General features: G+C 42.9%; 1 protein-coding gene across 1 annotated transcript in view; it reads left to right on the top strand.

Annotated features, from left to right (window-relative positions):
* Nucleotides 1-831: 831 nt before the first annotated feature.
* The window catches only part of LOC308367781 (protein NLRC3-like), a gene marked incomplete at both ends in the record, with an annotated part of 37202 nt that continues 22076 nt past the window's right edge, over nucleotides 832-15957 (top strand). Inside the window, 4 exons of the mRNA XM_080841771.1 lie at nucleotides 832-1496; nucleotides 6808-6930; nucleotides 12763-12885; nucleotides 13217-15085. Coding sequence (XP_080697897.1) covers nucleotides 832-1496; nucleotides 6808-6930; nucleotides 12763-12885; nucleotides 13217-15085 — 2780 coding nt within the window. The remainder of the gene's footprint in view (nucleotides 1497-6807; nucleotides 6931-12762; nucleotides 12886-13216; nucleotides 15086-15957) is intronic.

Below are 15957 nucleotides of genomic sequence, written 5' to 3'. Positions count from 1 at the left end.
TAGCTATTTTTGCATAGGTTTGCTTTAACGCTAGCTGCTATTCAACTTTTTAGTTGGACAAAGTAGCCTAGCCACATTTTTCAATAACAGCAGTCGTCTGTTAATGTTATGCTAAGCCTAAATCATCCACTCCACTCCACTTACCGCGGCCTTTCTTTTTCTTTTCTTCATCTTCTTTTTTCTTCTTCCTCTTCTCACTACCAGATGGGTAGTTGTTCCTCTTCATTTCCCCTCAGCTTCGTTATGTTTCGAACATCTCACATTCCCTAACGTTGTATCCACCTGTTCTATCCTGGGCTGGATTTTGACTGGGCAAAGCCAATGTCAATCAATCGGAATTTTGATACGCACTCGTCTTTACCCACACTGCCCTGCGTTTGGCCCGCTACCCATCCGAGTAAGATAATGAATTTGTTCATTGAGAGTAAAATAAGGTGTTATAACAAATACATTATTTTACTATACACATGCATAATATATGCATGTATAATTCATGCTAACCTATATCGTGCCTATATCGATGGCATGGATATTTTCACAGGGATCACAACGGTACAAACCGTCACCGTGAGACTTTCTCATTCACTCCTTGACAGAGAGTCTTCCTCTTCAAAAGCGTATTCTCATCGTTGCATTCATTCTACACCATAGATACAAATTTGAATACATATAATTCTATGAGTGAGAGGTTCGTGCTGCAACCGACAATGTGAAATTCATATTGTAGTTTTAATTATTTTTGATCAGACCCGCTTTTGGGGGCCCCCTAGTGGCGCGGGGCCCAAGGCAATTGCCTGGTATGCCTAATGGGATGCAGCGCCTCTGGTAGACATGAGCAGTGAGAGGAATGTTCTCCTGATGGAAGTTCTCCTCTTCTTCTCTAGGATGGAGGGATCTAGCTCTAACAGGAGGTCACACTCCCCAACCCCCACCTGTGTGTCCATGAAGAGTGATCATTCAGAGGGTCGATTCATCAACTTTAAAGAAGCTCGCCTCTTCTTCTCTAGGATGGAGGGATCTAGCTCTAACAGGAGGTCACACTCCCCTACACCCACCTGTGTGTCCATGAAGAGTGATCATTCAGAGGATCGATTCATCAACTTTAAAGAAGCTCGCCTCTTCTTCTCTAGGATGGAGGGATCTAGCTCTAACAGGAGGTCACACTCCCCTACACCCACCTGTGTGTCCATGAAGAGTGATCATTCAGAGGATCGATTCATCAACTTTAAAGAAGCTCGCCTCTTCTTCTCTAGGATGGAGGGATCTAGCTCTAACAGGAGGTCACACTCCCCAACCCCCACCTGTGTGTCCATGAAGAGTGATCATTCAGAGGATCGATTCATCAACTTTAAAGAAGCTCGCCTCTTCTTCTCTAGGATGGAGGGATCTAGCTCTAACAGGAGGTCACACTCCCCTACACCCACCTGTGTGTCCATGAAGAGTGACCAGTCCATGGATAAACCAGTCAACTTTACAGGAGACTCTTCAACTGGACAGTAAGATTATGACTCTACACTGTAAAAAAAAAATCTGTAAAAAAACAGTAAATTACTGGCAGCTACGGCTGCCAAACAAAAACCGCAAAATTAAAGTAAAACATCCTAATTCAAATAAAGTGCAAAAACCCTATATTTACAGATATTTCCATTTAAGGATTTGCAGAGAAAAACTGTTTTTTTTATAGATTTTTCCTCAATTAATACAATCAAACACCATTAATAAAGTTACATCCCTAACAGTTTAGCAGAGAAAAACTGTTATTGTACAGATTCTTCCTAATTTATTACGAGCAAACACCTTTTATTAAGTTAGGGTACTAAAAGTATAGCAGAGAAACACTGTTATTTTACAATGTTTTCCTCGATATTTAAGATTAAAAACCTTCAATAAAGTGGCAGCCCTAACAGTTCAGCAGAGAAAAACTGTTATTTTACAGATTTTTGTATCTATTATTAATATCAAACACTTTCAATAAGGTGACAGTACTACAAGTTTAGCAAAAAATGCTGTTATTTTACAGATTCTTCCTAATTTATTACGAACAAACACCATTCATTAAGTCAGGCTTCTTTAATTAAGATTAAAAATCTTCAATAAAGTGGCAGCCCTAACAGTTCAGCAGAGAAAAACTGTTATTTTACAGATTTTTTTATTATTAATATCGAACACTTTCAATAAAGTGACAGTACTACAAGTTCAGCAAAAAATACTGTTATTTTACAGATTCTTCCTAATTTATAACGAGCAAACACCATTCATTAAGTCAGGCTTCTTTAATTAAGATTAAACACCTTCAATAAAGTGGCAGCCCTAACAGTTTTGCAGAGAAACACTGGTATTTTACAGATTTTCCCTCATTTATTACAATGAAACACCTTCAATTAAGTGACGGCAATTCACATTTAGCAGAGAAACTGTAATTTTCCAGATTGCTCCTACATTTTTATGATCAAACACATTCAATAAAGTGCTGACACATGCTCAAGATTGTAAAATGATGGTTTTATTTTGGAAGACAATTATTTCAAACATTGACTTGCAGGGTTTGTGATTGAAGAGTTTCAGGTGATGCAGAGTTTATTGATGGAGTACAGACGGGGAACAGGACACAAACAGAGTATACAAATCAACGAAAGGGTTAACAGACAGAGTTCTAACACAAAGATCTAGGAACATGAACTAAAGATCGCACAGAGTCTCACTCTGGCTACTGTGCGCAAGGGCAAAGAACAGAGGTACATGGCTACAGGCCGGACAAGACAGTCACATTACTCCCGGTGCCGTATGCACGGCACTCTGGATAATGCAGTCCTAAAAGTCTGCCGGCACCGAAATGGCTGACTCGGAAGCCAGCAGACAGGGAGCTTGCGGGGCTGGACGCCCACGGACAGAGAGCTTGCTGGGCTGGAAGCCAGCTGACAATGGGGTTGTAGTTGCCGGTGGCCGGAAGGCGGAATCCCAGGGACGTAGAGTGGGCCACAGATTTAGAAGACTTGGGCAAAGGTTTCACCCTTGTAGCGACGAAACCAAACACGGAGTGAGGGGAGTGCAGGTTATATATAGGAGTGAATCAGGTGTGTGTGATCATGTGATTTGGGACCTGAATGCAGTGCAGCTGGGATGGTGAATGATACTGATGACATGCAGCTGAGAGCATGAGTGAGAGTGAAACAGGTGTATGTGCTTGTGTGATTGAAGGGGGCGTGGCCGGAGCGGAGCTCAGCAGGAACATCACAATAGCCTCTACCCACAAAAGTTAAAACATTTGACTTCAGACTCATATTAAACTACATGGAGTGAGTCAGTCCATTGCAAAGTAATTTCCCCCTTGTCTCGTCTTTATTGTTCTGCATTGCTCTGGGCCAGCCAGATCCAAGGTTAGGTCAGGTCAAAAGTATTGGGACACCTGATCATCACACATATATGAGTTTCACGCACATCTCATTCCAAAACTACTCTATAACAGTTGCCTCTCTTATAGGAAGTCTTTCCACAAGATTTTGGAGTGGGTCTGTTGGATTTAGTGCCCATTCAGCATTAGGGAATTTGGACAATGCTCTTGTGTGACTAGACCAGGCTTGCCGATGCCGTTAGAATGGGTCCCAAATATGTATAGTGGTGTTTAGTTCAGGGGTGGCTTGATTTTAACCGAATGAACAAAGTGAGTCTGTGACGGGGCACCTGTGTGACCCACCACTGCAGCCTGTAGGCTGCTGCTTTTGTGGACTGGGTGAAGGTGTTTTGGTGTGTGTGTGTGTTACATGTTTGATGTTCATGTCTTTGTTCAGTTAAAATCAGCACACATTCAATGTCTTGTCTCTGAAATTTTCTGTTTATTTAGTTTAACAATAATCATATTGTCATATTTCATACCGTTTGTCAACCGGTGTTTAGTGTCTAAGGGTGGCTTTACACGACAACGCTCCCGGGTGAAACCGACAAAATATTTTATCAGATGTGCCTTTTGTTTAGACGGCGACAGCGTTTTTGGGGCTTAAAAACGCAAAAAAATGAACCCACCCTCCAGAGTGGAAATCTTAAAAACGCTCCACCGTCGCGTTCCCGTCTAAAGGGTTGAAAACGCAAAAGTGTGCTCTGAGCTGCTCATGCTGGCTATCCTCGCATACGCGTTGACATCATATCCATGTGCATACAGCCAAACAACAACAAACATGTCGGATTATTTCCATCAGTCGGAGATTCAAGTTGCTTTGATATCTATCCAGGAGTCATTTCAGCAAATAAGCCGAGTAATCACAGATAAAACAGAACAGAGAAGGCGCATTAATTACACTAGGTCTCGAAGCTTGTCTGTTCTATCCCTTGTAGCCTACGTCGCTTTGGCCAAAGGCGTTTGCTAAATGTAAATGTACACGAACACTGCAAATGTAAGTGAATGAATAAATAAATAAGCACCCAATCGCGTTAAAATAGCCATAGTGGAATAGAATGGACACATATACATCCTGCAGTAGGTACCTCCACGTCTGCACCGTTAAGTTCAATTTCACACACTTTTGCGTCACCGTCTGCATGCAGATTTCCACCCAAAGACTCTCGTCTAAACGCGAAATAAAAAGTGGGAACGCAACGCCACTTTTGCGGTTTGCGTTCAGATCGTTGTCGTGTAAAGCTAGCCTAAGTTTGTGTTGTGAAGATGGCGCGATATATGGAGTTTATGTTTAATGAGATTTGGCTGCTTTATTATGTGTCGGCTATGCCGGCACCAAGCCTAATTGCTACCATGTGTAGTCTGTGTTTCCTAGTTGATTGGGAGTTTGATTGTTTAGGTATGGCTGCTGTGAGCCACAGGTGTTGGTGCCTTGCTGATTGACACACCTGAAATCAATGATTGGTATGAGCCAATTCAAGGGGCTTGTCAAGGCTACTTAAACTTACCTTTGTTCTTTGTTCAGGAAAGTTGCCAGTTTAATAGGACGTAAGTCCTTGGAGCTCTCACGATGGGCTAGTTACCTTGGTCCTTTTATTTGCTTTTGTTTTGTTTCGTAGTGAGAGTGATCGTGTTTAATAAGGACTCTCACTGACCAGTTAATGGTCCTTTTTATACATGTGGTCTTATGTGAATTGCTTATTTGTTGGTGGCTTCATGCATTTGTCCTTAGTGAAAACTGTATTTTTTATATTGATTTAGTATTGTCAGTGTTTTAACTGCCTTTGTGCCTTATTTGGGTTAATAAAAATACCCATCTTTCTAACATCTTCAACCTCCTGAGTCCTCTTATGAGTAACATCTTGCTCTAAGCGTGAAGGCTATCCCGACCTTTTACAGAGTCTTATCTTATCAGGATAACCCAATCAGCCAGCAAGATACGGGAACCTGTAACTAATATCATAGGTTGACTGACCTGTCAGTCTGACACAATGCGCGCACCCAAGACTATTTTGTTGCTATCATATGTCCATGGTTGCTATGGTAAACTCTGCTAAGTCTGTGCGTGAAAAACATAAACTAATACTTTCCTTGACTGGTCCACACATGTGTCAATCATGACTGTAGACCAATGAGATGCAAAGATATCCGAGTGCACAACAGAGAAGGTGGAATGTAATCAGTAATTCACGTGCATTTGTTTTGCCGTTTAGCCACGCAAGTTTTGACAGTTCTATAACGTAATTCAGGTGCACAACAAAACACATTTATTCTACATCATCATGGCTTCTAAAAATAAAACAGAGAGCCAGCCCCCAAAAAGATTGTTTTTATGGGGTAACAGTAGTATTGGAAGAGCTTCAACGGTTGGATGACGAGAAGATTGAAATAGAGTCTGGTATAATCAAAAAGCAGCAAAAGTCACGGAAGTGTATGGAGGGCTCACCGATTATTTATATTCTAACTTTTGATTGGGATGAGATATCAGTTCCAAATTTGTTCGTGATGGCATACCCTTGGGGGCACACAATTATATGACAAAACTGGGCATTTCTATTCATTTTCCTACTTACATCCACAGTAATCTAGATGTAAATGAAAAAAAATAGGGAGCGCCTACATTTTGGGAAGGTTATCGACATCTTTCTAAAATTTCAGATATCATATATGGTACTCATAGCTTGACGGGTACTCTGTAACATCAAATTGAAATTTTCCACCATACTGTGCCTAAAACTCAAAAGTAAGCCTTTACATTTGGGCATGGAATTTTTAGGTCATTTAGGAAAAAACATCAAGGTTCTAACAGGTTAAATGAAAATGGGTTTGCAAAAATGTTTATGCTGAATTAGTGAAGAATTCACTGTAAATTTACATAGAATCATGCTAAATTGTTAGTATGTACATAAACCATAATATAATGAGCTACATATTAAATTACAGATTATCAGTGAAATTTTATTTACATTTGCATGTATTTCAGAAAAATGGAAAATGTATGTATAAATAATACAGTTATTTTTTGTAAAAAAAATTTAAATCCATGTAATTTGTCATTATTGGCATTATCCTTAAAATAGGAGTCGTGTTTTTAATTTATAGTTAACCTCCATTATTATATGTAGTTTTGTATACAATTTCAAAAAACAGAAAACCACTGTAAAAATGTAGAGTTATTAACTGTAAAATTAGGTTGTTTTTTTACAGTGTAGGATTCATGCTGTGTGTGTGTGTGTGTGTGTGTGTGTGTGTGTGTGTGTGTGTGTGTGTGTGTGTGTGTGTGTGTGTGTGTGTGTGTGTGTGTGTGTGTGTGTGTGTGTGTGTGTGTGTGTGTGTGTGTGTTTGAGGTGTGTGTGTGTGTGTATGTATGTAAGTATGTAAGAGTTCTCCTGATGGAAGTTATCTATCTTCTCTAGGATGGAGGGATCTAGCTCTAACTGGAGGTCACACTCCCCTACACCCACCTGTGTGTCCATGAAGAGTGACCGCTCCAAGGGTCAACCAGTCAACTTTACAGGAGGAGACTCTTCAACTGGACAGTAAGATTATCACTCTAGGATTCATGCTGTGTGTGTGTGTGTGTGTGTGTGTGTGTGCTCAAATTTGTACAAAAAATATTGTAAAGATTTCGAGCTAAGACCTTTGAACTCTGAAACTTGTAAACATAGGTGTTGGCTATACATATGTGAGTTTAGCATTCAGAAACTGTGTGTGGTTTTACTACTACATATTTATAATAGCAAAGTAACCTGTTTCTCTCCAAAATGTGTCTCCCTATAAATGCATATTGATGAGTTACCTGGGAGACCTCAGACAAAGACAATGGCCATTGCATAATGGCCCTGGAATGTCTTTGTGGCTCACTTCCCCCAAAGGTTTTCACGCCACACCATGGCCCAATGGAGATCACTGAATCACCATTATTTATCATATGAATGGCTGTCATTTGCTAATGGGTGGGTCCTTAGGAGCAGAAAACTCGCTGACAGACTGAAAAGTGCATCAGCTCAGCTATATTCTTCCTACAAAGTACTTATTTATATTTAATTTCCTAACTTTGTATATTTTAAAAGAAAAGGGTCCAAAGTTCATGTGGGTTGTCTTTATATGTCTGTAGGGCAAAAACTTGCGGAGTTTTGACAACATGAAAAAAATATCCCACCGGTAACTGTCCCAGAATCCTCAGAATCCTCCTCTACTAAATGTTTTACCGTATTCTTAGACTTCCGAGACGCTTTTGGTACATTGCCGCATAACATCATGTATCATGCGCTAGATGAAATAGGACTGCCACAGCCATATACAGACATTATCAAAGATGTCTATAAGAACTCTTATATTCAAGTCATTTGTGGAAACGCGTTGACTGATCAAGTGCCACTCAAAAGTGGTATTAAGACCGGGTTCCCATGGAGCGCCCATTAACTTCATACTAGCAATTAACTCCTGGGTTAAATGGATGTGCCAGTGTGCGCCAGCAGGTGTGTGCTCCCCGAACCCTGTGCAAGGCTATGAGGATGATGTGCAAATGGCATCAAAGGATGAGAGTGTCATTCAGAACATGCTACTACGTGCAGAAAAATTCATACAGTGGTCAGGCCTGGACATCAAACACACAAAATGTGCCCCATTCTATGAGAGACGAAGTGGTGGAAATAGATGGTACAAATCCAAGTCCGATCAACCTCCTGCCTTCTCTTTGGATAATAAACCGATCCGTTTGTATGAACGTCACGAAGCGTATCCTTATTTGGGACACAAATTCAACGTAGCTGGTGACTGGGAGGAACAAGTCACAGAGTTGTGCCATGAGTACACCCAAAGACTTGCAGTGATAGATTCTGCTCCCCTCCCCATCATGATGAAAATCGAGGCCATTAGAATCATTGCAGTGGCTAAAATTCAACATTTCTTTTCGAACATTCACATCACACAGCAAGCGCTGGCAAAGTTGAACAACGAAACAGTGAGGCTGGTGAGAAAATGGTTTGGACTAAATAGCCATACAACTCGGGACATCATATTCCAACCACGCAGAGACGGGGGCCTGGGTGTCCCTAATATTGAGTGGCTTTACACATCCTCTAGAACCGGCCATCTGATTAATATGCTGAATAACGATGATCCAACCGTCAGAGAACTGTCTCGCGAATCACTACTCCTACACCTAAAGCGGCGTAAAATACCTGCCGCTTCCTTCAACGAACCCCAGTTTCTAGGGTTCAAACTAAAGCAAAACAGCAAGTTGGACATCAAGGCCGCCGGTTTCGGGGTGCGCTCCGATTGGCTGGATCTTAATGACCCCTGCCAACACACAGGTCTACAACTGTCCTGGGTTGGAACAGACGGAGCAGTAGCGCTCAGCGAGGACATCATTTCAAATCCGCAGACTTCCACTCTAGCGATCCTTAAGATAAACAACACATCCAGCCAGTTACAACACATCCAGCCAGTTACAACACATCCAGCCAGTTACAACACATCCAGCCAGTTACAACACATCCAGCCAGTTACAACACATCCAGCCAGTTACAACACATCCAGCCAGTTACAACACATCCAGCCAGTTACAACACATCCAGCCAGTTACAACACATCCAGCCAGTTACAACACATCCAGCCAGTTACAACACATCCAGCCAGTTACAACACATCCAGCCAGTTACAACACATCCAGCCAGTTACAACACATCCAGCCAGTTACAACACATCCAGCCAGTTACAACACATCCAGCCAGTTACAACACATCCAGCCAGTTACAACACATCCAGCCAGTTACAACACATCCAGCCAGTTACAACACATCCAGCCAGTTACAACACATCCAGCCAGTTACAACACATCCAGCCAGTTACAACACATCCAGCCAGTTACAACACATCCAGCCAGTTACAACACATCCAGCCAGTTACAACACATCCAGCCAGTTACAACACATCCAGCCAGTTACAACACATCCAGCCAGTTACAACACATCCAGCCAGTTACAACACATCCAGCCAGTTACAACACATCCAGCCAGTTACAACACATCCAGCCAGTTACAACACATCCAGCCAGTTACAACACATCCAGCCAGTTACAACACATCCAGCCAGTTACAACACATCCAGCCAGTTACAACACATCCAGCCAGTTACAACACATCCAGCCAGTTACAACACATCCAGCCAGTTACAACACATCCAGCCAGTTACAAACACATCCAGCCAGTTACAACACATCCAGCCAGTTACAACACATCCAGCCAGTTACAACACATCCAGCCAGCTACAACACATCCAGCCAGTTACAACACATCCAGCCAGTTACAACACATCCAGCCAGTTACAACACATCCAGCCAGTTACAACACATCCAGCCAGTTACAACACATCCAGCCAGTTACAACACATCCAGCCAGTTACAACACATCCAGCCAGTTACAACACATCCAGCCAGTTACAACACATCCAGCCAGTTACAACACATCCAGCCAGTTACAACACATCCAGCCAGTTACAACACATCCAGCCAGTTACAACACATCCAGCCAGTTACAACACATCCAGCCAGTTACAACACATCCAGCCAGTTACAACACATCCAGCCAGTTACAACACATCCAGCCAGTTACAACACATCCAGCCAGTTACAACACATCCAGCCAGTTACAACACATCCAGCCAGTTACAACACATCCAGCCAGTTACAACACATCCAGCCAGTTACAACACATCCAGCCAGTTACAACACATCCAGCCAGTTACAACACATCCAGCCAGTTACAACACATCCAGCCAGTTACAACACATCCAGCCAGTTACAACACATCCAGCCAGTTACAAACACATCCACAGTTACAACACATCCAGCCAGTTACAACACATCCAGCCAGTTACAACACATCCAGCCAGTTACAACACATCCAGCCAGTTACAACACATCCAGCCAGTTACAACACATCCAGCCAGTTACAACACATCCAGCCAGTTACAACACATCCAGCCAGTTACAACACATCCAGCCAGTTACAAACACATCCAGCCAGTTACAACACATCCAGCCAGTTACAACACATCCAGCCAGTTACAACACATCCAGCCAGCTACAACACATCCAGCCAGTTACAACACATCCAGCCAGTTACAACACATCCAGCCAGTTACAACACATCCAGCCAGTTACAACACATCCAGCCAGTTACAACACATCCAGCCAGTTACAACACATCCAGCCAGTTACAACACATCCAGCCAGTTACAACACATCCAGCCAGTTACAACACATCCAGCCAGTTACAACACATCCAGCCAGTTACAACACATCCAGCCAGTTACAACACATCCAGCCAGTTACAACACATCCAGCCAGTTACAACACATCCAGCCAGTTACAACACATCCAGCCAGTTACAACACATCCAGCCAGTTACAACACATCCAGCCAGTTACAACACATCCAGCCAGTTACAACACATCCAGCCAGTTACAACACATCCAGCCAGTTACAACACATCCAGCCAGTTACAACACATCCAGCCAGCTACAACACATCCAGCCAGTTACAACACATCCAGCCAGTTACAACACATCCAGCCAGTTACAACACATCCAGCCAGTTACAACACATCCAGCCAGTTACAACACATCCAGCCAGTTACAACACATCCAGCCAGTTACAACACATCCAGCCAGTTACAACACATCCAGCCAGTTACAACACATCCAGCCAGTTACAACACATCCAGCCAGTTACAACACATCCAGCCAGTTACAACACATCCAGCCAGTTACAACACATCCAGCCAGTTACAAACAAAGAAGATTAGAGCCAAGCTTCTTCACGTTAGACAAACACAGAACGAGCAACACTGGACAAGCCTAAAACTACAAGGAAAATTAGCGCTTCTACAACATGCTGATCACTCAGTATCTCATTCTGTCTTGAAAAACAACTCCATTCCAGAAGAAATACTTACTTTCATGATTAAAGCACGACTGCAATGCCTTCCAACTAAACACAACTTAGCAACATGGTATCCCTCAAAGCACAACCCTCATTGTATACTGCATACAAACTATCAGGAAAAAGAAACTGTGGCTCACATACTCAATGGATGTAATTTCTACAAAGGACAGTATGTGGTCAGGCACAACCGCTTGGTAGATCTGGTTGAAAAAGACTTACAAAACCTAAGACATGATGGCAGGTTTTACCTTCATAGCACTGTGAAATTGAACTGGTTTCATCATAATATACTTGACCAGACCTTGGCAAAGTGCGGCCCCAGGGCCATTTGCGGCCCCTTGGCTGTCCCTGACCGGCCCTCGGAGGTAAATGGTAAATTAGGAATCAAACATTAAACGATAAAAATTGATATTACTATTAATTTGTATACTTATACTATTTCATTGCAAGCTTGCTCTTGTGTGTTTGTGTGTGCCATGTATATTGGTCGTCTGGGCACACCTTTAATACTGCAAAAACATGCAAACCTTTCATGCTGAATTGAGTTCAGCCTATTGGTCCGGCCCTCCACAACAGTCCCACTATCTCATGTGGCCCCTTTGTGAAATGAATTGCCCATGACTGTACTTGACAATGAGTACTTTAAAAACATTCCAAACACCCCAGATATTGTAATTGTAAATTAATCTGTGAACTCTGTATCTATTATTGAAGTAGGCTGCTGTTTTGATTTGTATATGGACACTTGCTATTATTCCAAGCTACTGAAATATCAATCATTAATGGAACTCATTCGCCAGCTGGGATATGACTGTAGGTTAATAATTCTTGTCTTTGGAAGTTTAGGCCATGTACATAAGAATGTTGTCAGAGGGCTGCAGATGGGGGGGCTGCATAAAAAGGGGGCAAAAAGACTAGCAAAATTCTGCTCTGTTTCAGCCATCATTGGTAGCAAGCAAATATGGAGACGAAGATGTTTTGTTTATCCTTGACTCTTGAGTGTTACATTATTAAGAGAAGTGGTAAAAGTTTGTAAGCCTATCAGACCTGTCACTCTGTTAAAGACTCTTCCCAAAGTATTTGGATCCTGTAACTTGTCCCTTATCTTTTGGATCCAGATAAAAGCAATCAAGTGTGTGTGTGTGTGTGTGTGTGTGTGTGTGTGTGTGTGTGTGTGTGTGTGTGTGTGTGTGTGTGTGTGTGTGTGTGGCATACCAGAGCAGTGAGAGGAATGTTCTCATGATGAAGGGATGTGGTTGTGTGTGAGTGTGTGTGTGTGTGTGGCATACCAGAGCAGTGAGAGGAATGTCCTCATGATGAAGGGATGTGTGTGTGTGTGTGTGTGTGTGTGTGTGTATGTAGTAGACATGAGCAGTGAGAGGAATGTTGTCCTGATGGAAGTTCTCCTCTTCTTCTCTAGGATGGAGAGATCTATCTCTAACAGGAGGTCACACTCCCCTACACCCACCTGTGTGTCCATGAAGAGTGACCGCTCCATGGATCGACCACTCAACTTTAAAGGAGGATACTCTTCAACTGGACAGTAAGATTATCACTCTAGGATTCATGGTGTGTGTGTGTGTGCGTGTGCGTGTGCGTGTGCGTGTGCGTGTGCGTGTGCGTGTGCGTGTGCGTGTGCGTGTGCGTGTGCGTGTGTGGCAGGAAGGAACAGAGGGGAGAACAGGGCTGGAGATCATTGATGTAAAACTCCTCTGTTCATTTGAATGGTCTCTTGGTTATGTAGTGTGTGTGTGTGTGTGAGTGAGTGGGCTCTTCCTAGATCACACCTCAATCACACTGGTACCTCAAATAGTGTGTTTGTATGTGTGTTTATAATTACATCTGTCATTTTTTGTGTTTATTTTCACACACAGTTGCCAACTTAGTCAAATAAATATACAAATGCGTCAAATCCACAAGTCTCATCTGCAGAAGACTTCTCAGCATCTGATTGAGGGCGTACCAAATAAGGGAGACGCCAGACTCCTCAGTAAGATCTACACAGAGCTCTACATCACAGAGGGGGGAAGAGGAGGGGTCAATGATGAACATGAGGTCAGACAGATAGAGAGAGCATCCAGGAGAGAAGCAGCGCAAGGCAGACCAATCAAATGCAGTGACATCTTTAAACCCCAAGACAAACTCATCAGAACAGTATCGGAAGATGACCGCAAGAGAGGAGGGTTGGTTAATCTATTCAAACACATCTTTAAACAAACACAACACAAACCCATAAGAGTGCTGACAAAGGGGGTGGCTGGCATTGGAAAAACAGTATCTGTGCAGAAGTTCATTCTGGACTGGACTGAAGGAAAAGCCAATCAGGATCTTGACTTCATATTTCCTCTTCTTTTCCGAGAGCTGAATCTGATTAGTGAAAAGACACTCAGTCTGGTGGATCTTATTCAGCACTTTATCCCTGGAATGAAGAATCCAACAGTCATCAGCAGTTCACAGAACAGAGTCATGTTTATCTTGGATGGTCTGGATGAGTGTCGATTTCCTCTAGATTTCCGCTCCAACCCAAAGTGTTGTGATGTGACCAAGCCAGCCTCGGTGGATGTTCTGCTGACCAACCTCATCAAGGGGAATCTGCTTCCCTCTGCTCTCCTCTGGATCACCACCCGACCAGCAGCAGCCAATCTGATCCCTCCTACATGTGTGAACAAGGTGACAGAAATAAGGGGATTCAACGACCCACAGAAAGAGGAGTACTTCAGGAAGAAAATCAGTGATGAGAACCTGGCCAGTAGAATCATCACACACCTGAAGGCTTCCAGGAGCCTCTACATCATGTGCCACATTCCAATCTTCTGCTGGATTTCAGCCACTGTTGTAGAGAGAACGTCAGATGAATCTGAGAAATTACAAATGCCAAGGACTTTGACTCAGATGTACACACACTTCCTGATCATTCAGACAAGCACCAAAAAAGAAAAGTACACAGAGAGAAAAGAGACGGATGAAGAGATGATCTACAAATTGGGGAAACTGGCTTTCCAACAGCTGGAGAAGGGCAATCTGATCTTCTATGAGGAAGACCTGAGAGAGTGTGGCATTGATGTCACAGAAGCATCAGTGTACTCAGGAGTATGTACTCAGATCTTCAGAGAGGAGGCTGTGCTGTGCCAGGGAAAGGTGTTCAGCTTTGTGCATCTGAGCATTCAGGAGTTTCTTGCAGCCTTATATGTCTTCCTCTGCTTCAGCAACAGAGAGAGAAACATCCCTGACAAACAGAAAACCTCTCAGCTCTCTGGTCTGTTCAGAGCTGCAACACTTCATGACCTACACAAGACTGCAGTGGATCTGGCCTTACAGAGTAGGAACGGCCATCTGGACCTTTTCCTCCGCTTCCTCCTGGGCCTCTCACTGGAGTCCAATCAGATTCTCTTAAGACACCTTCTGCCCCAGACAAGAAGCCAATCACAGAGCTCAGAGCAAACAGTCCAGTTTGTCAAACACAAGATCAGAGACCAGAAGACGTCAGACAGAAGGATCAACCTGTTCTACTGTCTGAATGAGCTGAATCAGCATGCTGTAGTGGAGGTCATTGACAGGAGCTCAGGACCTCTGTCTGTAGAAATGCTCTTACCAGGAGAGTGGAAGACTAGGACGTTTAAGTTTGAGATTTCAGAAGAGTTTGACCTGCAGAAGTACATAAAGACACCAGAGGAAGATCACACTGAACTCCTCAGTCCAGATGATGTTCTTCGGAAGCTGGTGCCAGGGGTCACAGCAGCTTTGTAAGTAGACCTGTAATCTCCGACTATGTGAGTGTGTCTGTGTGTGTGTGTGTGTGTCTGTGTGTCTGTGGCGGTGGGGGTGGGGGGGGGGGGGGGGGGGGGCGATCCTATGATGCATGGTGTGACAGTGAGTGAATTTGAAAATATGGTCTTCAGCATATTATGACCGATGAACTACTACTAACTTTCTCACCATTTGATGTGTGGTGGAAAAATACCAGGGTTTAAAAATACTTTTGTAAAAGTTGAAGTAAGTAATGTAAGGGGACTTTTTTTTCCATTAAGGACAAACTCTTAAACCGCATCTCGGGCCTATAGTGCACTACCCCACCTCCCTCAAAAAAAAAGTATTTTTCAAAGGCCATAATGACTAAAATGTTGTATTAAAATGTTATGTTGAAAAATGTCCGATGCACTGGGCTTCTCGTTTCAGCTGCATATATATGCCCATTTTATTAATGCAAATACATTTAGGTACCATATGTGTACTACTGAGCATTAACATGCGTTTCATGGAGCGGAAGACAAGATAACTAGTTGCCTATAAGTTTTGTAGTAGTGCAAAAAGTCAAACTTCAGTGGAATGTTATCAGAACCTTTATTGGACGAGACCTTGAGACCTTTGGACTCAGTCCTGTATGTACAACAACACTACCAATAGGCTTTCTTCCGCCGCAAAAGCAGCAGGTTCTCAAAGTTATTTGAGCCAATGCATGCTCTTCTTGGCCTGAAGATGAGCCCTGCAACACTGAACAGTCTTTCACAGGCTGCTGAGGCAGGGAGTGCCATATTAAACTTAAGTGAAAGCTGGTAGACAGCTGGGAAGGACTTCAGTACATCTACTGTGTCTCCTGGGCACCCCAGGAACGCAT

The sequence above is a fragment of the Sprattus sprattus genome, assembly GCF_963457725.1.
Source record: "Sprattus sprattus genome assembly, chromosome: 1".
In the NCBI taxonomy this organism is placed as follows: domain Eukaryota; kingdom Metazoa; phylum Chordata; class Actinopteri; order Clupeiformes; family Clupeidae; genus Sprattus; species Sprattus sprattus.
The sequence above is the reverse complement of the archived record's forward strand: the minus strand, read 5'-3'. Positions and strand labels throughout refer to the sequence as shown.